Source organism: Abramis brama (genome assembly GCF_963993115.1).
Source record: "Abramis brama genome assembly, chromosome: 18".
NCBI classification, from domain to species: Eukaryota; Metazoa; Chordata; class Actinopteri; order Cypriniformes; family Leuciscidae; genus Abramis; species Abramis brama.
This window is the reverse complement of record NC_139980.1, coordinates 1,415,476-1,439,194: the sequence shown is the minus strand read 5'-3', so window position 1 is coordinate 1,439,194 and position 23,719 is coordinate 1,415,476. Positions and strand designations below refer to the sequence as shown.

The following is a 23,719-nucleotide window of genomic DNA, read 5'->3' as shown; positions in this document are numbered from 1 at the left end:
ACACACATACAAAAAAAAAACAAAAAAAAAACACCCCAGTGTAGTGATGGGGACACTATACTGTCAAAGAGCACCGTCCTTCGGATGAGACGTTAAACCGAGGTCCTGACTCTCTGTGGTCATTAAAAATCCCAGGATGTCCTTCGAAAAAGAGTAGGGGTTTAACCCCGGCATCCTGGCCTAATTTGCCCCTTGGCCTCTGTCCATCATGGCCTCCTAATCATCCCCATATACTGATTGGCTTCATCACTGTCTCCCCAATTCCATTTTGTTAATTGGTTTTTCGTCAGGGCGTGAAGAAATATAGAGCTGAGTATCATCAGCATAACAGTGAAAACTAATTCCATGCTTCCTAATGATATCTCCCAAAGGTAGCATGTACAGAGTGAACAGCAACGGTCCTAGTACTGAGCCTTGTGGTACACCATACTGAACTTGTGATCGATAAGACATCTCTTCATTTACTGCTACAAACTGATAACGGTCAGATAAGTATGATTTAAACCATGCTAATGCAATTCCAGTAATGCCAACATCATTTTCGAGTCTATTTAAAAAAATGTTGTTGCCAATAGTATGAAATGCAGCACTAAGATCGAGTAACACTAATAGCGAGATACAACCATGACCGGATGATAAGAGCAAATCAAACGATTACAATACTTTAAATGAGACCACCCCGCAAGATTATTGTTATAAACATGAACCTCGTCTGAAAGGCAAAAGAGGAGGTGTTGCTGTAATTTATAGTAATATTTTTAGAATTACTAAGAAGTCTAGTTTCAGGTATAATTCTTTTGAAGTGTTGGTGCTTAATATAGCAATATATAGTGTAAATGATAAATCACGTTTGAGATGTGTGCTGGCTACTGTATACAGGCCACCAGGGCACCATACAGACTTTATCAAAGAATTTGCTGACTTTCTATCAGAGTTACTACTGGCGTGAAGAAATATAGAGCTGAGTATCATCAGCATAACAGTGAAAACGAATTCCATGCTTCCTAATGATATCTCCCAAGGGTAGCATGTACAGAGTGAACAGCAACGGTCCTAGTACTGAGCCTTGTGGTACACCATACTGAACTTGTGATCGATAAGACATCTCTTCATTTACTGCTACAAACTGAAAACGGTCAGATAAGTATGATTTAAACCATGCTAATGCAATTCCACTAATGCCAACATCATTTTCGAGTCTATTTAAAAAAATGTTGTTGCCAATAGTATGAAATGCAGCACTAAGATCGAGTAACACTAATAGCGAGATACAACCACGACCGGATGATAAGAGCAAATCATTTGTAACTCTAATGAGAGCAGTCTCAGTACTATGGTATGGTCTAAATCCTGACTGAAAATCCTCGCAGATACCATTTCTTTCTAAAAAGGAACATAGTTGTGAGGATACCGCCTTTTCTAGTATCTTTGACAGAAAAGATACTATCAGGATTTATCAGATACTAGACACTTGACTTTCAAATGAAAGATTGGTATCAAAGAGCACACCCAGGTTCCTAACCAACGATGAAGACTTGACAGAGCAGCCATCAAGTGTTAGACAGTATTCTATTAGTTAGACGTAATAACGTGAGGAAGTTTTTTGTCCAATAATTAGAATTTTGGATGGGAGACTCCTGAGAAATAAAAAAATACAAAAATGGTGTGCACATCCCAAACACCCAGATTGGGTGCAGGTGCAGGACAACTAATTAATATAGACAAAATAAAGAAGTATGAAGTCCGCACACTGAAAATTGCTGCTCCAAAAGAGTTTATTTAAGCTAAGCAACGTTTCGACCCTCAGGTCTTCATCAGGCTCAATGTTAATATAATAGTGAAGTCAACTTTAAATAGACACAGGCGATCATCTTAATTAGGCACACCCAAGAAATCATGTGACAAATACAAGTCCATGGGACAGATACAAGTCATGTGACAAATACAGGTAAAAAAAAAAATATATATATATATATATATATATATATATATATAATATAATAATAAACAATCACACATACAAAAAAAATAAAAAAATAAAATAAAATAAAAAAATAAAATAATAATAATAATAAAACATACACACATACAAAAAAAATAAAAAAAATAAAAAATACATACACACATACAAAAAAAAAATACAAAAAAAATACAATAATAATAAACAATCACACATACAAAAAAATAAAAATAAAAAATAATAATAAAACATACACACATACAAAAAAATAAAAAATAATAAAAAATAAAATATACATACACACATACAAAAAAAATATATATAATAATAATAATAATAATCACACATACAAAAAAAATAAAAAAAAAAATAAAAAAAAATAAATAAATAATAATAATAATAAAACATACACACATACAAAAAAAAAAAAAATTATATAAATAAAATAAAAAATATATAATAATAAACAATCACACATACAAAAAAAAAAATACAAAAAAAAAAATAATAATAATAATAATAATAAAACACACACATACAAAAAAAGAAAAATAATAAAAAATAAAATATACATACACACATACAAAAAAAACAAAAACACCCCAGTGTAGTGATGGGGACACTATACTGTCAAAGAGCACCGTCCTTCGGATGAGACGTTAAACCGAGGTCCTGACTCTCTGTGGTCATTAAAAATCCCAGGATGTCCTTCGAAAAAGAGTAGGGGTTTAACCCCGGCATCCTGGCCAAATTTGCCCCTTGGCCTCTGTCCATCATGGCCTCCTAATCATCCCCATATACTGATTGGCTTCATCACTGTCTCCCCAATTCCGTTTGTGAATTGGTTTTTCGTCAGGGCGTGAAGAAATATAGAGCTGAGTATCATCAGCATAACAGTGAAAACTAATTCCATGCTTCCTAATGATATCTCCCAAGGGTAGCATGTACAGAGTGAACAGCAACGGTCCTAGTACTGAGCCCTGTGGTACACCATACTGAACTTGTGATCGATAAGACATCTCTTCATTTACTGCTACAAACTGATAACGGTCAGATAAGTATGATTTAAACCATGCTAATGCAATTCCACTAATGCCAACATCATTTTCGAGTCTATTTAAAAAAATGTTGTTGCCAATAGTATGAAATGCAGCACTAAGATCGAGTAACACTAATAGCGAGATACAACCACGACCGGATGATAAGAGCAAATCATTTGTAACTCTAATGAGAGCAGTCTCAGTACTATGGTATGGTCTAAATCCTGACTGAAAATCCTTGCAGATACCATTTCTTTCTAAAAAGGAACATAGTTGTGAGGATACCACCTTTTCTAGTATCTTTGACAGAAAAGATAGATTTGAGATCGGCTTGTAATTGACTAATTCTGTATGATCAATTTGCGTTTTTTTTTACCAAGTGGTTTAATCATAGCCAGCTTAAAAGTTTTTGGTACGTATCCTAATGACAAAGATGAATTAATGATATTAAGAAGAGGATCTATGACCTCTGGAAGCATCTCTTTCAGTAGCTTAGTCGGTATAGGTTCTAACATACATGTTGTCGATTTAGATGATTTAACGAGTTTAGCGAATTCTTCCTCTGCTATAGCAATGAATGAATCAAACTTTTCCTTAATGAGACTACAATGCACTCCCTGATGCGATACTGTAGTAGACGGTTGCATAGTAATAATTTTCTCCCTGATATTATCAATCTTGTAAGTGAAGAAGTTCATAAAGTCATTACTACTGTGCTGCTTGGAAACTTCTGGGCTTGAAGCTTTATTTTTAGTTAGTTTAGCCACTGTTTCAAATAAATACCTAGGGTTTTGTTTATTTTCTTCTAATAGGGTTGAAAAATAAGCAGATCTAGCAGCTTTTAAGGCCTCTCTGTATGCAATCGAGCTCTCTTTCCATGAAATGCGAAATACCTCTAGTTTTGTTTGCTTCCAGTTGCGTTCCATTTTTCCGGCTGCTCTCTTAAGGGCCCGAGTGTGCTCGTTGTACCACGGCGTTGGACTATTTTCTTTAATCTTCTTTAAGCGCAACGGAGCAACTGTGTCTAAAGTGCTGGATAAGAGAGAGTTACAAGTTTCTGTCGTAATATCGAGTTCTTCTAAGCTATCTGGGATGCTGTGATGATGAAACTGATCAGGAAGTTTACATTTATTCATTTAGCAGACGCTTTTATTCAAAGCGACTTACAAATGAGAACAATAGAAGCAGTTAAACTAACAGTAGGACAACAATATGCAAGTGCTATGACCCTTCTCAGTTTAATCTAACGCAGATTTTTTTTTTTTTTTTTTTTTTTTTGTTATAGAACAGAATAGAATAGAGTAGTAGAGAAAGTGTTAGTATTACTGGATCAAGTGCTGTCGAAAAAGAAGCGTCTTCAGCCGTTTCTTGAAAGTGGCTATGGACTCGGCAGCTCTGGTTGAGTTAGGTAGATCATTCCACCAGCAGGGAACAGTCATGGTAAAGGTCCGAGAAAGAGATTTTGTGCCTCTTTGAGATGGCACAACAAGACGTCGTTCACTTGCAGAGCGCAAGTTCCTGGATGGCATGTAAGTCTGAAGTAAAGAGTTAAAGTAAAAGGGGGTAGAACCAGTGGTTGTTCTGTAGGCAAACGTCAGTGACTTGAATTTGATGCGAGCACCAACTGGCAACCAGTGCAATTTTGTGAGGAGAGGAGTGACGTGCCCTTTTCGGCTCGTTAAAGACCACTCTAGCTGCGGCGTTCTGGATCAGTTGCAGAGGTTTGACTATGCAAGCTGGAAGACCAGCCAGGAGAGTGTTACAATAGTCAAGTCTGGATAAAACAAGCGCTCCCGCTTATATTTTTCGCACGTCGTGGAGCAAACGTAGGTGTTTTTGTTAATCCTGTCGACATTTAGTTGTGAATGGGGTCTCCCACACTGCTTGATCCACGCCCGGCATTTCTCCCCTTGGGTTTAACTGTTCAGGAAGGGAAAAAATTTGGGTATCAGATTTGCACAATCCATACGCACAACGCTTCGGCATGTTTCCCTCGCTCGAAAGCTTGCCAGAACTCCCGCGCCTAGTTACAGTTGCTAAGCCACGATTGGCCTGTGGCGGTTTTCGGGTGTGGCTTAGCGAAGGGTCAATTAGGCTAATAAAGTAATGGATAGTAGGAGGATAGTGGCTCGGACCGACCCGGCCCGCGGGAGTCTCTGTGTGTTTCAGGTCGCTCCAGGATCAAGCAAACGCCGGATGCAGATTCTGCTCAACCTGAGTTGGTGTGTGTGCCAGGCCAGGTCTAGAAGATCTGGAGTCTCGGTGTGTCCCAGATCCCTCCAGGATCAAGAGCTGCCGTCTGTGCCAGATCTCTACAGTTTTGATGACAGTGAGTCATTATTAATTTGGTTCATGTTATTTCTGCCATCTGTCATTTTCTAAGTTCTGTTCTTTTTGTTATTACTTTCGGTTATAAATATGATTTGACATTAACTGCTTTAAACTCTGAAGATGATATTTGTTGTACTATTTTCATCTTTAATTGTATTGATTAGTAGGGATTAGTAGAGATGTTTCTAATAATTTGCTATTAATTTTTCTTCATTTTAGAAAAAGCTAAAAAAGGAAGAATGTAAATGGACATAAATACAGATATTAAATAGAAGATAATAACTGTGCTTGTAATCTCTCTAGTGTTCTTGGAAATTGGCTGAGCAGGAACATGAACTTAAATGCAAAACCTGCTAATTATTCATATGTGTCGATGTCAGCCTGTTTCCTGATTTTATTTGTAATCTCCACACTGGTTGGTCCCTCGCCTGATCTACACAGGTGTGTTCAGTCTCATGCTGTTGTGTGTTTTTCAGGATCCTTTGACTCTCTTTATGAAGTGGGAGAGAAACTGGCATCGGGATCCCATGGCATTGTCCATGAAGGAGTTCGAAAATCAGATGACAAACAAGTATGTTGCTCTTTCTGGATACACCAAACTTTTGCCTCGTTTCCTTCTGTCTTTCGAGTCCTGACATAAACATCAGTTTTAACAGTTTTGATCAAAACGTTTTTAAAAATATTGGCAGGGCTATTCAATTGGCGGCCCGCCAATCATCTCCATGCGGCCCGACGGCACCAACCTCCCTCCTCCTCTTTTCCTGGCGGTGCGGCTAATTCAGTTTGATACTCGCTCCGATTGACCTGAGAAACGTTTTACGTGTGAATATTGCAGCAGTTATTATATGTGTCCCGAATTTATGTCGACTGAACCAGCGATACCAATCATTCGTGAATGAATCATTATTTTGGTTCGATTCTAAACACGCTTGCATAACGGTAATACATAAATATAGTAATACATAAATATAGTAAATATATATATATATATATATATATATATATATTAGTGCTGTCAAACGATTAAAATATTTAATCGCGATTAATCGCATTAATGTCATAGTTAACTCGCGATTAATCGCAATTAATCGCACATTTTTATCTATTCTAAATGTCTCTTGATTTCTTTTTGTCCCATTATTTTTTCTCATTTTAATGCTCTTATCAACATGGAAAAGTGGATCGGCTTGCTTTGAGCAAATGTTTCTTTTTGAAATCAACATTGGCATACTGTAGTGTTCAATTTCACACTAACATTCTCACTTGGAGCAAATAATCTCTCACACAATGTAACACTGTCCATCAATAAAAGGGTGAAAGAAATACTGACGAGGTCCTAATATTGACGAGGGGGTGGAGAATTCGCATCAGCGAATCAGTGTGCTTGGCCATCAAGTAGTAGGCCATTTCAGACTGGACGTGCTGCAATGATAGCTCAGTTCACAATGACAAAACACACAGATCACTTTGGTCTTGTCAACTGAAACATTTTGGCCACTTTTTTAAAATTAAACTTTCCATTCAGAATCTTATTGGCATCCATTTCGGCGTCTCGCGCTCATCATTCATCCACTCAAAACATAATGTTAAAGGGGGTCGCACACTGGACGAGAAGCGAAGCGCAGCGCCTCGTATTTAAAATTCGAACACATTATTCTCTATGAGTGTACACACACCTTTTATTGCTGGCCATAAACTGAGAAAGTACGCGTCCGATGTGCGATACAAGTTGTCCATAGACGCGGCTTCTCGTCCACTCTTTGGCCGGCTCGCAAGCCCAAACAAGTGTGTGCGGCGTGCCTGTTGTTTTGTTTCCGGTCTAGCTAGATCCGGTGGTGTTGTACTAACGTTACTAGTTGTTGCAAAAGCATGTCAAAAAAAAAAAAAAACTACAAAGTTTGCTAGGCGTTAATCGCGCGATAAAAAAATTGACGCCGTTAAAATGGGTTTGCGTTAACGCCGTTAATAACGCGTTTAACTGACAGCCCTAATATATATACTATAATATTATATAGTATAATAGTAAATATAGTGATTTATATTGCATTAGTTAGGTGGGTAGAGGAATATATAATTAATGCTTGTTATGAAATTGACAGTTTCTTTGTAAAGGTGCGTATAGTTTTTAACTGGTGTTTAGGCATTTTTTATACATTGGGAGTGAGTAGCCTGTGGTTATCAAGTCTCACTGTCAGAATATTTTCATTTAAGCATAACAATTATAAATAAAATAATTATTATTTCTCACCAACAGCTATAAGTTTGTATAAATAATTTATTTGTTCCAAGGAAAATAGTTGTACACAGCTGTAAATTATCAAGTTTTTTATTTATTATGGTTTTATATATTTGCATAGGCTACTGTTGGGTACCACATTTCCAAGTAAATACCATACTTTTTTAGGGTTACTTTAACTTATTTATTGAAACTGTTATGTTTCAATAAATAAGATAAACCCCCAAACCAACCCACCGGCCCACCTCAACTTTTCGATTTGATAATGCGGCCCTCGAATGAAACTAATTAAATAGCCCTGTTGTAGATTATCATGTAAACACTATTGGGCCATATCAATAAACAAGAGTCATTTTACAGGGTGTGGGCCGCATCTGGGCCGGAGGAAATTGTTTGTGTCCGTTTTCAGTGTGTGGGCCAGTTTTGGGCCGAGGACCAGCAAGAACTGGGCCAGAATTGAAGCAAGGATATGAGGACCAGAGGTGGGACAGACAAATGTTGCTTTTTTTTTTGTTCAGTTCTCAGCTAATATGATGTACTGCAATATTTAATATATAATACTTCAATGTGTATATAATATAGTGTACTGACTGCTGCTTTGTACATTTAAATCAGCAACGGGCAACCCTTTTTTAGGTCTCCTTTTGGGGTGCAGAGTTTACCTCCAACCCTGATCAAGCACACCTACATCTTTTAACCAAAGTCTAGATCATCAGGCTTTACGAGTGTACTAATGCACCGTTTCAAACAGCATGTTTGTGTGTTTTGCAGCGTTCCTCAGCCAGTCCAGCCTCCTCGTCCACCAGGTCACGACCCCACCATGCCAAGGGGAAATGGTCCTCGGCACATCTCCGCTGACTGCATCATCTAGGCCTTAGGATGGTTCCACAAAGCATTGACTGCACATACAACATGACTGACTTCAAGCTAAAGATTTGACTTTACATAAAGACACTGCAAAAGAAACTGCATCTATTTGTGTCTCATTCGTTAATCCAGGATGGGCCTAAAAAAACGTTCAACTTTCTTTAAACTTACAGTTTGTTAAATTTTTATCTTGTAATAAATATTGGAAATGGAGAACAAATGATTATGAATTCTTCTGATAAATCCCCAGAAATAGTATTTATTAAAGACTATCTGCATGCTTTGAATGTAACGGATGGAGATGACCCAGAAATAAGAAATGTTGATGTAACAGACAAGGTTGAGATTTTTATGGACGATCTTATAGTTGAACACCTCAACGCAGGGACAACGCAGGGTATTCAGAGTGTTGAACAGCACAAGTGTTTGGGTAATGTCTTAGATAACAAATTTACTTTTTCCCCAATTACTGATGCTTTGTGTAAGAGGGGTAATGTGAGACATCGGGTAATGTGAGACATCCCCTGTATCTAGGCAACGGAACACAATTGTGGTCATATGACATTGTTTTCAAGACCCTCCCATTTCCCCATGGCCATGAAGGAGAGGACCTCCTGGTAAGCATGTTTTTTTTTCACAAAAATATTATTATTTTTTTGCATGTAAAAGTAAATTTTCTTTCTGTCAACTTAATCAACTGTTGTGCCAAAGCAAACTGATTCAGGTAGAAAAACTTACATCATACATGTTGATGAACTACCAACATATAAAACCATGTGATGATGCTAGCTGAAGATAAGCCTGAATTGCTAAGAGAGATAGTTTTTTTTATAAAATGTGGCGGTGGGGTAAAGTGAGTTAAGTTTAGTCTTAAACATATTTTAATGTAATATTACATGACATATATTTTTTTTAATGTCATAAACATTGTAGAAAAGCCATCATGCCAAGGCAATACACCAGGAAGACAACCTGGGGCAAACACCCCTCGAGGAGATGGAGAGTGCAGCCGCTGAGGTCAAGGAAGGAAAGAAGTCTATAAGAGCAGCTGCAAGGGAGAGAAATATTGACAAGTCATGCCTCCTAAGATTCATAAAGAAAAAAGAGAAGGGGGAAGTAAAATCAGTAGCCTGGGGTGCAGTAGCTGAGGCAAAGAGGTGGAGCACCTTCTCCCCTTCTCGATAAAACCCCCAAGGTCCGTTTTAGGGCGAGGTCGCTCCGACAGGAGCTCCGCACTCTCCCTGGGAGCCTGCTAGGGAGTAAAGTCAGCATGGGAATCTCGTCCATCTGCAACCTCACGGACACTTTCCGTTTTTGTTTTCGGAGGACCTTCCTCCACCGCTTTTTCTCCAGGGGTGTCTGAAGCCCCTGGAGTCACTTCGCCGTTTACCCAGACCGACCGTTCGACAAGCATACGTTTTACCTCGGGATCAACTGAGAAGCCCCGGACGGTGAACCGCAATGGACAGGCTCCCTACACACGGGTCTCGCTGCACTCTTGCCTGGGCTCGAGACGATACGGCCACTCATAGGGCGCGTGAGGAACCATCCGCCGGGGGCAGGGGCGGGAGGCATCTGGATCGAGGCCGTAACCGGGAAGGGTGCTTTCAAAGCGGGGGGAGGCGCAGGGCGAAGTTCGGCTCTTAAGACGTGCCAGGAGGGCCCCAACTAAATTACAGAGTGTTTGCTTTTCTTTAATAACATTTGAACCTTATACTTAGACTATAGTCAAGTCTTTGGCTATAGTAGGCCTAGTTTTGCTGTCGTGTGGGAAATGTCACTGGTAGGCATGTCTAAAAATGTGTAGCTTATTTATATGAATAAAAGGTTACATGGGTCTGAATTGCGTGGCTGTAATGAATGGGGGGGGGGGACGCTCTACGGTGCAAATGCATGAAAAAAAACCCAGCTTGCCTTCATTAAAAAAAATCAGTTAACTAAGTGTGGTTTCCTGTCCAAAAGAGTGAAAGCAGAACTATTAAAAGGAAGTACACATTTTTCATCAGTGCACAAATGTTGTCAGCCTTTAATCCCACAGTCAGCGGACAGCAGAAGAGAACGAGTCATGTGGATCAGAAGTCTGCTCAGCGCTGCCCGTGACGGGACGGTCCTGCTGAGAGTCCGTCAGAGATGCTCTACTGTGTGGAGAGAGACTCACCACTGCTCGGCTGTGGTTTACAGAGAACACTCACACAACATCGATACTCTGAGGTACGGACATATCAGTCTCTTTATAGCAGTGGATTCCCAGACAGAAACATAGTGTCGGCCCACATCTGTGGGATCCTCATGTACTGTACCAGATGTGGCCCGGATCTGGGCCGACACGATGTTGCTGTCTGGGTTATGTTGTACAACAGTGATGTTTAGTCTTAATTATAATGTAAATGTGACTTTTAGTTGTGATGAATGAATAACAGACTGTAACATCCAAATGAATGGACGGGTAGATCATGATTAGCAGTGTCCAGCCATCTGAATCAAATTGTTTTTTGTCAAGTTGGGGTTTTTTGTACTTTTTTTGTAGAGAGATTACATTCGAGATTATTAAAGAAACCAGCCCAGAAAGTAAGACACTATGTTGCTGTCTGGGGATAATTTTTCACATTTTGTTATGAAATATCTGAACGAAACCCTGAAAAATACTTGAAATATTGGTGTATTGTAGCGTAGACTCCATGTTGTGCTCTTTGGTAAGCATTGGATTAACTGTAGGACACTTGTGGCCGGTCATGTGTCTTCAGGATGGAGCAGCTGCCGTTGCCTCCAGTGAAAGATGGTTCAGTGAGAATCCGCATGCTCGCAGCTCCTGTCAATCCTGCAGACGTGAACATGATCCAGGGTGAAGTCTTCGTGTCTCTTCTGATATTCGTTCTCTCTAGTGCTGTTCTTAACTGTCACCGTCCCGCTAGCGGGACGTTTAAGTTTACTTCAATATATTACAATTACATCCTAACCTAATCATGACAAACTATATATCGTTGGAAAGGTCTAAGGCTCCTAAATAGATATTTTAGCACTGCTTTTTGTTAAAAATGATGTAGGAACAAAAATAGATTAATTTATGACGAGCGCACCTCAAAAAATCTACAGTTTTGACCTTTGTCACAAAAAGTTGACGCACACATTTTAATAATTGAAACGTTGGTTTTCATGTTAAAAGTTCATAATATAACATATAATCTCGTATTTGCAAATAAAAAATTATAAAATAATATCCTCTAAAATATAATATTATCTTTTTATCGCCTTTTTTATACATCACATATTTTAGTAGTTATCATAAATTAGGTATCATTTGAAAGCTTACGATCTCAGAATTCATCCTGTGAAAACCGTTTTGAAATTGGACATTGCGTTTCCATAGAAACAGTACTCTTTTATCAGGCTCCTCCCCTTTTGGGCATCATTATGTTTCATAATTTATGATCAAAATCTTTTCTAATCTTGACAAAACACATATTGTCAGAAAGGTCTGAGTCTCAAAGTTCCATATTTTGTGACAGAAGTGTTATTTGGACAGAAATGTATTCATTTGTTATGGCAGAATGCATACAATTAAATTCAATGGAATTCAATATCACCCGGTGGCTATTTCTGGTATTACGCCTAAACAAAATCTCATGGGAACTTCAATTTTTGTGATATCAACTTCAAATTTAGAACACAACTTCGTTAGATATATGGCTTTGATTTTATAGTAATTTTATAGTCAAAATATTTTGTAAAATATGTATTTTATATAAAAGAAAAAACATTAAATAAATTATATTTGATTTAATGTAAATTTGAACTTCCATAACTTTTTCATACTTTATTTTTTTGAAGTGCTTTCACTTCAGCAATAATCTGTTTATCTAATCTATTTCTATCTATTTCTTCCCTTTAAAACAAGACCAAACTTAGGTCTATACTCCAAAGCATTCTTGAATTACAACCATTTAAGCTTGAATAGTGCATTTTAACGTCCATTCTCAAAAAGGGGGGTGACAGTTAAGGGGTTAAATCAGATGTTTTGTAGAAATTTTATTCTACTCATTGGTACAATGGAGACTGAACGTGGTGAACTGACTATAACGGGTTATATGTGTCCATACTGTAGGTTCGTACCCAATCTTGTGCCCCGTCCCCGCGGTGGGGGGGAATGAGGGTGTGGGGGAGGTGGTGGAGGTGGGCAGTGATGTCACATCTCTCCAACCTGGTGATTGGGTCGTGCCCGTAGATGCTGGCTTTGGTAAGGAGCTATTGACTATTTCAACATCAAAACCTTAAATCATGTGTAAAAAAAAAAAAAAAGGAAAAAAAAGCACAGCTTATGTGTTATACTTCATATTAGACCCGCATTGGTTTCCATGCAACTTACCAAAAATCGACATTATCGTAGCAAATGAGTTCAAGGGAAATATGAATAACTAATCATAACTGGTTATAATTCATTATTAATATTTGGATCAGAATTAATATAATCAATTAACCTGTTCATCCGGCGAACACTCGGTATTAATCGCCGATCAACTCTCAGAAAGGATATTTTTCATGGCCATAGAAAAATGACTCTTTCTTACTGGATACAGTCCTGCCAGATCACGGTTTAAATCTGTCCTGGGTAAAGACAACACTGCATCATTACATCATTTCATTTGAGTGACGTTGTGCACGTGTGTGTGTCAGGCACATGGAGGACAGGTGCTGTGTGTGAAGAGGATGAGCTCATGTCTGTTCCTAAAGACATCTCTCTTCTGGGAGCCGCCACTGTCTTCGTGAACCCCTGCACTGCCTACCGGATGCTGAACGACTTCCAGACACTCGCCCCTGGTACGAAAACTCACTCTTGGTTAAAATATTGGTATCTTACAGAAATAAAAAGTGACCAGTGATTTGTTGCGATAGGTTGTACAGTGATTCAGAACGCCTCTAACAGTGCCGTGGGACAGGCCGTGGTTCAGATCGCCGCAGCGCTGGGCCTAAAGACCATCAACATCATCAGAGACAGGTCTGAAGCCAGCCGATACATCACAGAAGAAGCTCTGTGTAATAATCCCACGTGCTAACATGTCCCAGACAATAGGTGCGTTTCCATTACAGATTTGCGCAAAACTTTTGCGATTTTTTTTCGAAATGTCGACAAAAAACTATTGCGAAATGACGCCGTTTCCATTAACTGATGTTATGCGACTAAAACTTCATTTTTTCCTCTTGCGATAAGTAAAATCATGTACTATATCCCAGCCACTGCACTGGCCATTATTATTAATGGAAGGAGATGTGTGTGTGTTTTCAAGCATTAATGGTGAGGAAAGACCCTTATTATACTGTGAGCGGCTCATATGAGGAGTTTCTGGGTGTTTCTCCCTCAGATCTGCTGCGAGGTCTTGATTGTGGCATTTATTTGAGGTTTAGAATCCATTATTCCTGTAATTATTTTGTCTTATATGAGTTTAATAAAGAGCTCTGTCTCGTATTCTGTCCAAACACACCGCGTCATCTACGTCAGGTGACTGTAAATGCACAAAAACAGTTTTTGACGTGTTTCCATTGGGCGTATTTTCAATTCGCGATTTCAATTTTTGCAATTTGAAGGGTAATGGAAGTGCTGCTACTGTGTGGTTGAAAGGGATTTCTTATATTATTTCTTGAACTCAGACCAAACTGTGCCGAGTTGGTGGATGAGCTTCAGTCACTGGGAGCTGATTATGTCGTGACAGAAGAGGAAGTGATGTCATCGGGGCTTCATCGGGTCTTTGAGGTTGGGGATTCTGCTCTTCTGCAACACGGTTTCAGTGATTTCTACAGAATTGCGTAAACACAGACATTGCATTTATTTTTGTAGGAGGTTCCCAAACCTAAACTGGGCCTGAACTGTGTCGGAGGCTTGAGCGGAGGACTCGTGTTGTCTAACCTCGAGTAAGTACGAGCATGTACTGCGGTTTCAGGGTAGTTTTATCAGAAACTCATTGTGATCAATGGCCGTCCTCTTGTATTTCAGCTATGGAGGCACAATGGTCACATACGGAGGGATGGCCAAAAGACCCCTCCAGATCCCTGCTGTGAGTTTATGATGTTCATGGTGATATTTCACCATTACTGGAACGTTCTGGATCAGAACGACAATGTTTGTGTCCCAAAGACAATAATATTGAATAACACAAATCATGTGTAATCAGTAACAGCTGCTATTAACACTTCAGCTAGGCTACTACTAGTAACTAATATAGAGGATTAACTAATCAATAAGTAATAGCAAATTTGACAATTCCTTATTGGCTAATCAATAATTATTGAATTAGATTATTATCATTATTAACTATTAAAGGGATAGTTCACCCAAAAAGGAAAATTAGCCCATGATTTACTCACCCTGAAGTCATGCTAGGTGTGTATGACTTTCTTCTTTCAGACGAATCAGAGTTATATTAAAAAATGTCCTGGCTCTTCCAAAACTTTATAATGGGAGTGAATGGGTATATTTTTCCATCAAGTCCATCAAAGTGCTCGACACAGCTTGGGGTTAATAAAGGCCTTCTGAAGCAAAGCGATGCGTTCGTGTAAGAATAATCTCCATATTTAAAAACTTTATCGACTAACTTAACTAGCTTCCGTCAGACGGCCGTACGCAAGTCGACTTACGCCAAAAGAGTAACACTTGAACTTGATGCACAACGTAATGACGAACGCGCTTGCCCAGCCCTGGGGTGTGTTTCCGGAACAACGCCGTAACTCGCTGCTTAAAGGACAAGTTCGGTATTTTACACTTAAAGCCCTGTTTACAGATCGTTTCTGATGAAATAGAACGCTTAAGATTAAAATTTGGACACAGGCTGCTGTCCCGAGAATTTTAGGTTTCTTTCGCTTTCCCCCCACCTCCAGAATGGCTGCATATGGGCACTGGAACAATCCTTCCTAAAATGCATTAAACTTTTGTTTACAAAGACGTGAAACTCACCGAGTGGTCAGGGGTGTTCACTGATATACTCACACAAAAATCGCTGCAAAAGATGCTTTCCCACAGGTTTTATCGTAGTTTTTGTCCAACTCCATTGACTTGTATTGGATGTGCTGTGAGGTACGGTATTACTCCGCCGCCGGAAACGGAAGTGGGGTTGTTCAAACTCTCAACGGAAGAATGTACGGGTGTGAGGCGTTTGGAAAAATAGATCCACAGTTTTACAACGAATGGTAAAACACCTGTTGGAAAGCATCTTTTGCAGCGATTTTTGTGTGAGTATATCAGTGAACACCCCTGACCACTCGGTGAGTTTCACGTCTTTGTAAACGAAAGTTTAATGCGTTTTAGGAAGGATTGTTCCAGTGCACATATGCAGCCATTCTGGAGGTGGGGGGAAAGCAAAAGAAACCTAAAATTCTCGGGACAGCAGCCTGTGTCCAAATTTTAATCTTAACCGTTCTATTTCATCAGAAACGATCTGTAAACAGGGCTTTAAGTGTAAAATACCGAACTTGTCCTTTAACTACTATAGTGCGATGCATTGTTGAGGAAATCAACTAGCTAGTCACGACTGTTTCCCGAAACCGTACTGTCGCATATTGGTCGTTCAACCACGTTGGTTAATGACGTCACACACGTGGTGGAGTAATAACTTCTTTTAATGAATCTGTTTGAGATCGAGTTAACGCTAGATGTTTTGCTATAAATTACAGACATGACATCTGAGGACTATTTCTCTTTTTTCTCAGTTATTTTGCTTTATTTCCAGATTCAATCATAAGCTTGTTCTTACACTAGAGCTCGTTCACACATGCACACTCTTCAAAAACGGTGCTTTAAATCTCTTGACAAACTAAAAGACGTAAATTACATTTGTATGTATTCTAAATAAAAGACACAGGTTGTACTGAATGTCAGCTTGCATATTTTGCTCAAGATTAGCATTTATTGAGTCCACATGTCATGCAAACTAGAAACTCTGCTTCTAACCACAGGTCGAGTCGTCCCAAACACACAACTCTGCGATGCTGTTTGCGAATGTTCGTTAGAACGATGGTTTCGGGAAACACAGACTCGTTGAACTATGCTGATAACGGCGGAACTTGCAAACATAGTTGGCTAACGATGCTTTTGGGAAACGCACCCCTGATTGTTTGAACCGCGAGAGGCGTCAAAGCTTAAGCTACTCCATCTACGTCAGACATCATCAAGTGTTACTCTTCTGGCGTAAGTCGACTTCCGTACGGCCGTCTGCCCGAAGCTAGTTATTTTAGTTTTAAATATGGAGATTTTTCCTACACGAACGCATCACTTTTCTTCAGAAGGCCTTTATTAACCCCACGCTGTGTCGAGCGCTTTGATGGACTTCCAAAAAAATTGACTCCCATTATAAAGCTTGGAAGAGCCAGGACATTTTTTAATAAAACTACGAAAAATATTCGTCTGAAAGAAGAATGTCATATACACCTAGCATGGCTTCAGGGTGTGTAAATAATGGGATACTTTTCATTTTAGGGTGAACTATCCCTTTAACCAATTAAGAATTACTAATTAATATACATGTATAAATTTGTTTGTTTTTTAATCTAACACGTTCAGTGCAGTCATACATTCCTTTGCATGGCCACGACCGGAGTTCAGTTTAAAGATTATAACTTTACTCATAAACATGTTGACGCATATAATATTCCAAGGAATGTACTTTTAAACCGCATCTTAATGTTCCATACGTCCAATAAAAGTGGTAAATTACTGCAAATAAGTGGTAAATGATTGCAAATTCTGTTAATTGACAGCTTAACTTGTCTTGAACCCAGAGCATTCCTCAAAAACTAAACAAAACAATAAACAACTAACATTTATATTCCACTTCCTCCCGAGCAGAAATCCTTGATCTTCCAGAATGTGACTCTAAAGGGCTTCTGGCTGACCCAGTGGAAGAGACACCGCAAGGAAGGTAAAGCAGAACAATATGTGCAGCACTTACTGCAGGCCATATGGTTTTACATCTCTCTCTCTCTCTCTGTCTCTCTCTCTCTCTCTGCAGATAAAGCCCAGCTGAAGGCCATGTTGGATGCTGTGTGTGACCTCATGAGAGCCGGACAGCTGTCCACACCACACTGCGTCCAGACACCATTCCAGCAATACACACACGCGCTACGAGCCACTGTGCAGTCGCACCGCCGCAAACACGTCCTCATCATGTAGACTCAAAAACGCTGTGTTCTTCTGCAGAACCACGCTGGATATCACAAACAAATGTCTACAGCTACACATGCTTATTCACAGAAATGACATAAAACAAGGAACTGTGACACTATAAATGTGACATCTATAAATACAGTCATATCATGTACAATTCAGACCTCTAAAACAGCTTTGTTTCCATTACACATTTATCAGGTTTAGTTAAAATATGTTCAGTCTGCACATTTTATTTACAGTAAATCAAATTATACTAATAATTGTAGTTACTTTGCTTTAAATGTTAAATATTTGTCCTGATTTGTATTGTATTTGTAACGTGCATTATTCCTGTTAGCATGAGTGCAATGGCTATCTGTAGATCAGTGACAGTTCACATGTAGAAAACACAGCCCATGTATGTCAGACCTATAGTGAATATACTATAGCTATAGTATAGTGGCGTGTTCCTGGTGTGTTTCACCACTTTATCAATTTAAACGGATATCTGTGGTGTTCACGGTTTATTAAATGGCATATTTTCCATATCAGTCTTGGTGAGTGTAAGGCTGTTCTTCAATATCTTCAGATGTGTCTGTGTGGATGTGTTGTGTATTGACTAACTTAATGCATGCATTTTAACACTGTATATCCATCAATCCATCCACACTCCTGCCGTTTATGCAGGACCGGGTTATGGTGGCCGACACGTCTTTTACCCCGGCCGCTTCCTTTGGCTCCTCCTGGGGATCTCAAGGCGTTCTCAGGCCAGTCATGAGATATAATCTCCGGATCTGTCCCGGGATCTCTTCCCAGTTGGACATGCCCGGAAAACCTCCAACAGCTCCGCTTATTCACAATGATCCGGAACAGGGGTATGCAGGTTCGGTCCTAGAGAGCCACTGTCCTGCAGAGTTTAGCTCCATCCCTAATCAAACATACTTGAACAAGCTAATCAATGTCTTCAGGATTACTCAGGCTATAGGCAGGTGAGGGTTTTTTTCAGGGTAGGAGCCAAACTCTGCAGGACAGTCTCTCTCTAGGACCGAACTTGTCTACCCCTGGTCTGGAGCATCCATCACATTACTGCCGCCACTCGATCCACCTATCAACCTCATGCTCGGACCAGCCCTCACTCGTGAACAAGACCCCGAGATACATGAACTACACTTGGAAAAGCAACCCAGACAGCAACATAGGGTCGACCCACATCTGGTAGACATGGATTCCACACGTACCAGATGTGGGCCGGATCTGGGCCGAAACTACTGCATGTTGCTGTCTGGGAACTCACACCCTACTGGACGTGGCCAATCCAACCTTTTTCCAGTTGAGAACCAAGGCCTCAACTGAAGGCCTCTTTTAACTTGGGGACGCTTACACGACACCGTTCAAACAGAAAACCCTCAACGCGCTCCGGCTAATCAAGCCTTGAAACATTTTGAAAGAAGGTTATCTCTGCACAAACTTCAAAAACGCAAACCAGTGAGAATGCCAATGGCGTGCACATGCATATTACGTGTTCAGTCTATAGGTATGCGCGTTTGAATATATGTGCGCAGGCGTGTGGTCCCTTCCCTACAAATCAACCCTCAACATACTACTTGTCTGGCCTTAAACATGTAAAATTCTGAATTATTTATCGCTTCCGCATATTTATTAGCCTGGAAATCCAGACCTAAATCTGAAAGATTAATGGTCTGGCGTCAATTAATGAAGCTCGGCCAGCTCGAGGGGCGGCACCAAGCATGCATTTGAAAATCTCACTGCACGCAACTGGATAACACTACGACCAATCACAACAAACCCCATACGCTTAGCTACCAGCAGAGCTAACTGGTAGATTATACTCTTACCGTATCCGGTCGGCTAAACAGCAAAAACGCCCTTCTTGCAAAGGAACGGTTCGAGCGGCGTCTTCTGTTCCTGTTTTAGATAAAAAACCAAGTCTAACTCATTCATTGTAGCGGCCAAAGCCGTTTCAAACAACTGGTGTTCATCCAGAGCCATCTTGCAATGTTTACTGATGACTTCGACGTCACAGCGCTGTTGTCATCTCGCCTCTGGCCCGCCTATATCAGATAACCTGATGTGATTGGTGCAGCTCAGATACAAGGGCATAGTTAATGAGCATCATTACTGGACCCCAGAGTAACTCGCTGAGCAAATTCAACTTGTGCTCTCACGAGAACTCTGGATTACCAGGGTACATATATCCATGTGAACTGGAATTATTTTGACAGCGTTTTATCTGTACAGAGGTGAAGGGAAGGAGGCCTTCACAGGGTGGAGACTAGCTGACATCTAGTAATAGACAAGAAATGTAGTTTTCTACCATCTTGATCTTGCTGATAACGTTTCTTTAGTCATTCGGCAGTCCTGCAGCCTGAACCACTGTAGAAAACCAATCCCAGAAGAACTTTCGGGAACACTAAATGAGTTAAAGTCCAAAACATGTTAGGATTCTCCTTCTCCTCTACGCTACACACCATCACTGACCAGACCAGAGAATAAAATACAGCGGACAAAGTTGAGGAATTACACATTTATTTACAAAAACATTTAGTGGTTATTTTAGAAGCATTAAACATACAGCAAGTCATTTTCAGCCATGTTCACAGTAAAAGCATAACATCAGTAATCGATGTAGAAGTTTAATAAAAAAAATCACAGCTCAAAACTACTCATTTAAATGACATCTGCATCATGGTGAATAACAGAGAAGGTCAGTTTAAGTGCCAAGTGTTTCCCTCCATTGAAGTACTTTTGAGGTCTGTGTTTAGCTGAGAAACTTCTGCCGGTTTCAGACACGAATCCTTTAGAGATCTGCAATATCCTTTTGACTTGTAGCAACATTGTGTTCTCCAACATTGCGAAATATGAATAAAAAGCACATCCAAGATCCCTGGGAGCGACCGAACAAGTAATACAGAGACTTTTTATTGGCAGTGAGAGCTAACATGAGACTGGGGAAATGGTCATGTGACTGATTTAAAGTAGAGATTGCTACACAACTACAAGAGATCATTCACACATAATCAAATGTTTAAGGAAGAAATGTATGATATGTCGTTGTACCTCAGTCCTTAAATGATCTGAGACCATTCTTCCATGTGATATTTAATTTGATTTATATATATATATATATATATATATATATATATATATATATATATATATATATATATATATATATATATATATATATATATATATATATATATATATATATATATATATATATATATATATATATATGAATCAGATTTGTGGTTAGGTGCATCTCACAAAATCTATTTAGATCATGTCCAGGTCATATTTCACCCCAAAAGAGATAAATTGTATTTTCTAAATTACAAAGACACAATATGTATATACTGTGTGTATATATATAAGTCCATCAGTAGTGGTGATAATCTAATCTAATGAGAATAAATACAATTACAAAAGAAAAAGTTCAAGATGCATCAAGCATACAGTAATGAGACATTGGAGGGTAATGCGTTTAATCATGATGAAAATAGTACAAAAACAATGCAAATCATCTAAATAGTCAGTCATTTCTTTTCTCTCTCTCTCTCTCTCTTCTTCTGAAGTTAAATATGACCCGGACATTTTTTGTGAGGTTTTTGAGAAAACATGGAAAATTAGCGTCAGATTCTAGATTCTGAAACATCTGTCCTTCAAAAGCAATGAAATGTGATAAACCTGACAAAATTTTGGCTTCTAGTACAAATGATGTATGTACACCTGCCACTCGAGCACTGAATGAAAACCACATTTGTGTGGGTTATGGTTTAGGATTGTGTCACGGGAGAGAGTTGGTTTGGTTCGAGTATCGGCAGAGGACGGGATCATTCAGATTGTTCGAGTCCCAGTGCTGTGATGCAGAACTGCTGCTTTCCCTTTATACACACACCTGTGGAGGTCCATGAGGCTCGAGGCGTGACGGCTGGATTGGCATGTTTAGCTGCGGGTCAGTGCTGGACAGATTTAATGACCCACTCTGCACTGGGGTTGAGCTCCAGCAGAGCTTTGATGTACGTCTCTTCATCCAGACATCTCTCCTCTAGACAAACACACAAGCACACACACGTCACAGACTGCTTCTGCCCGGCTTCTCTACAGCATCCAGGTTACGAAATGTGTTAATATAAACTCTAGGAATGTGCCGAGGATCTGATCAACTGAATGAAAAACACCTCAAAAGCCATCAGAAGATGAAGCGCTCCTGTTGTGTTCAGTTGTGCATCACTGCTCTCTTATTAGGGGTTCAAGCATGAAATGAAATGTAATTGTAAGGATTTGTAAAACTGATCGTGCAGGGCAAACCGTAAGGCCTAGAGACTTGAAACCTGGCCAGATGGTAGGCCTCAATTTGGGGAGAACCTATCAGAGTATGACCCCGATTGGCCCATAGGTGGCGCTACAGCAACCAAAAGTACAAAATCACCCATAACTCTTAGACCGTGTGTCCTTTTTCTGCTATGTCGAACTTTGTCCGAAACCTACTTTTGCGAACTAGTCCCTGTTTTTTCACCCGATCGGAACCAAACCAGTCTAGGACAATTCTCTGGACTCTCTAGATCAATAATTATCGAAGCAAAGTTGAACTTTTGCATTTGGGTGGCTGTAACATTTAGAAAAGGGGCGTGGCAAAATACACTCAAAAGCCTATAAATCCTAAAGGAAAACTCAGAACTTCACAAAAATTGATGAGCATATGTGTCATAACATGGTGAAGAAGCATGCCAAGTTTCATGGAGATCGGACCATAGGTGGCGCTATAACTGGCAAAAAGCTTTAAAACCATATATTTCCTATTGTACATTGCCTGTATTGGCTGTAAATGGTCTTTTCCATCTATTATGTCAGTGGTTACATGCTTGCTAAATAAAACTTAATAACTTTTGATGCTTTTGATGTTCACAAAAAACGAACTGTTGATTAAAATGCTAAATTTGTTGCATTACTGCTTTGAAACGATCTGTATTGTAAAAAGCGCTATATAAATAAATGTGACTTGACATTCAAGCTATTTTAAGGCATGAAGAATATTTGTTCAAGGAAAAAACATTTAAATATGTAATTTTAGTGATCAAAGATGAGTTTTAAGGGATCAAATTATTGACAACAGGGGGACTTTAAGTTTTGTCTATTGAGAGAAGTTTTGGGGACTACAAATATTAGCAACTCTAAGTTGGAAAACAGCAGTAAGAAAGTATTTTATTCTTAATAATGTTTCGTGAATCCGACCCCTGGATTTACATCGGACACCAAGTGGCCAAAACTGTTCATAGCACTAAAACCGTCTGTAAAATCAAACTGAAATGTCTGGCGAAGCTGCACAGATCGCCAGTATGATCGGGGAAGTCTATGTTGAGGAGTCTATTTACTGAACTATACGCAGTTGTACGGTTATCTGCACTTTATGAGTTCAGCTCTGTGTGACGCTCATGGATGTGAGGCTCATGAGATACTCACTGATGTTTCCTCCCATCTCATAGAGACACAGATCTTCTCTTCTCACAGACCTGTAACACAACTCTCAGTCAGTCTGAGCACAGCGCATCATTCACCGGTGCCTGAAGCTGATGGTGTGTTTGCTCACCTCTCTTGACTGAAGCGTGCCAGGACATCCGAGGCCTTCAAATCCTCCGTCAGCTGAACGGCCATGGACACCATGGAGAACTGAGGCGCCTGAACCCGTATGAAGCCTCCTTCAGCCTGAACACACACACACACCAAACATGTACTCCAGTAAAACACACTCTGTCCAGGGAAACGTGTGCAAACCCCTGTAGATTCCCCAGTCACAACCTGGACACTAAGAGCCTGACGTGTCAAATAAACACGTATGTTTTTAACGTAACAGTTTATTGAACCTTTAGATAAAATATCTTTAAAAACAAAAGTTTGTATATGTTTTTGTTGAGTATCATATTTGATCCATCCGGCTTTCATGGCTCATACAGTCTGATATAGAGAGAATATGGAGGAAAACTCACTTATATGAGCAAATATATGCACTTTGCTGCAGATGCTGATATTTAAATGGTCAAAAAGAGTAAATTCTGATCTCAATCAATGAGATGTTTATTACAGTATAGCAGATACTTGCATAAAATGCATTTAAATATCAACATCTGCCAATT

The 23,719-nt window shown here is 39.4% G+C and overlaps 3 protein-coding genes across 5 annotated transcripts in view; 2 read left to right on the top strand and 1 right to left on the bottom strand.

The window, feature by feature from the left end:
- The first annotated feature begins 2,454 nt into the window (after nt 1-2,454).
- Nucleotides 2,455-8,789, top strand: LOC311068858 (uncharacterized protein). Its single transcript, XM_084091606.1, has 4 exons — nt 2,455-5,329; nt 5,808-5,902; nt 7,928-8,049; nt 8,339-8,789. Exons 1-4 carry the CDS (start codon nt 5,107-5,109, stop codon nt 8,436-8,438), a joined length of 540 nt encoding a protein of 179 aa, XP_083947732.1. The 5' UTR covers nt 2,455-5,106; the 3' UTR covers nt 8,439-8,789.
- A 1,668-nt stretch (nt 8,790-10,457) lies between these two features.
- LOC311068857 (enoyl-[acyl-carrier-protein] reductase, mitochondrial) lies at nt 10,458-18,116 on the top strand. Its single transcript, XM_084091605.1, has 10 exons — nt 10,458-10,645; nt 11,179-11,276; nt 12,537-12,668; nt 13,106-13,249; nt 13,325-13,427; nt 14,078-14,180; nt 14,265-14,338; nt 14,421-14,481; nt 17,265-17,337; nt 17,428-18,116. The coding sequence occupies exons 1-10, from the start codon at nt 10,500-10,502 to the stop codon at nt 17,586-17,588; spliced, it is 1,095 nt and encodes a 364-aa protein (XP_083947731.1). The 5' UTR covers nt 10,458-10,499; the 3' UTR covers nt 17,589-18,116.
- A 2,933-nt stretch (nt 18,117-21,049) lies between these two features.
- The window catches only part of arhgap18 (Rho GTPase activating protein 18), a 43,457-nt gene continuing 40,787 nt past the window's right edge, over nt 21,050-23,719 (bottom strand). For 2 of the 3 annotated variants that reach the window (XM_084090559.1, XM_084090557.1), the window contains exons 13-15: nt 23,176-23,291; nt 23,049-23,098; nt 21,056-21,633 (exon numbers count right to left, since the gene is read on the bottom strand). In XM_084090559.1, the coding sequence (XP_083946685.1) occupies nt 21,542-21,633; nt 23,049-23,098; nt 23,176-23,291 (258 nt within the window). In that variant the 3' untranslated portion in view covers nt 21,056-21,541. Of the gene's footprint in view, nt 21,634-23,048; nt 23,099-23,175; nt 23,292-23,719 lie in introns of all 3 variants that reach the window. The other variant, XM_084090558.1, reaches the window with a different exon arrangement.